Consider the following 622-nt stretch of genomic DNA (forward strand, 5'->3'; position numbering starts at 1 on the left):
CTCCCTACTGCACCTCCTCCAGGTGCTTGTGTCTGAGGGTGAGGAGCTGCTCCTGGTGCTCCTGCGACAGCTGCTCCAGCTTCCTGCTGTGCTCCCTCTGCACCTCCTCCCTCACCTCCTGCAACAGACCAGACAGCTGACCACACTCACACACACACACACACTCCTCCTCTCTCTTTGTCTTTTCTTCCTCCACGTCCAGCTCAGTCTCCTCTGCCACGCTGCTCCTGCTCGCTGTCCCGCGAACCGTCTCCGGCCTCAGCCAGCAGAGGGCGCTATTGTTCTTCAGTGGCTCTTGCAGTCCACCAGAGGGTTTGGAGAGTGAGGAAGAGGATGGAGGGGAGGAAGGCTCCAACATCATCCTGTAACACCCAACAGTGTAATGTTACCAATCATGACACACACACTACTCACAAAGTTATAGACATGTTTGGCTTTCAGGTGAAATTTATGGAAAACGTTCACGCCTCAGTGATATTATACAGTATCTTGAAAGTAGAAACATGCAATTGTGATTTCCTCACTTAAAACAATTTATCGAAACAAAGTCAAATTCTCCGAGTCAATTTGCTGAACTTGTGAGCATTTGTGCATTCTGACTTGGAAGTCACACAATCTGACT

At 50.0% G+C, this 622-nt stretch overlaps 1 protein-coding gene across 1 annotated transcript in view; it reads right to left on the reverse strand.

The window, feature by feature from the left end:
- Positions 1–361, reverse strand: part of LOC143485511 (uncharacterized) — a 3,320-nt gene extending 2,959 nt beyond the window's left edge. Inside the window, exon 1 of the mRNA XM_076984959.1 lies at positions 14–361. Coding sequence (XP_076841074.1) covers positions 14–361 — 348 coding nt within the window. The remainder of the gene's footprint in view (positions 1–13) is intronic.
- Positions 362–622: the final 261 nt, after the last annotated feature.

This window comes from Brachyhypopomus gauderio, unplaced genomic scaffold, assembly GCF_052324685.1.
Source record: "Brachyhypopomus gauderio isolate BG-103 unplaced genomic scaffold, BGAUD_0.2 sc34, whole genome shotgun sequence".
Taxonomy (NCBI): Eukaryota; Metazoa; Chordata; class Actinopteri; order Gymnotiformes; family Hypopomidae; genus Brachyhypopomus; species Brachyhypopomus gauderio.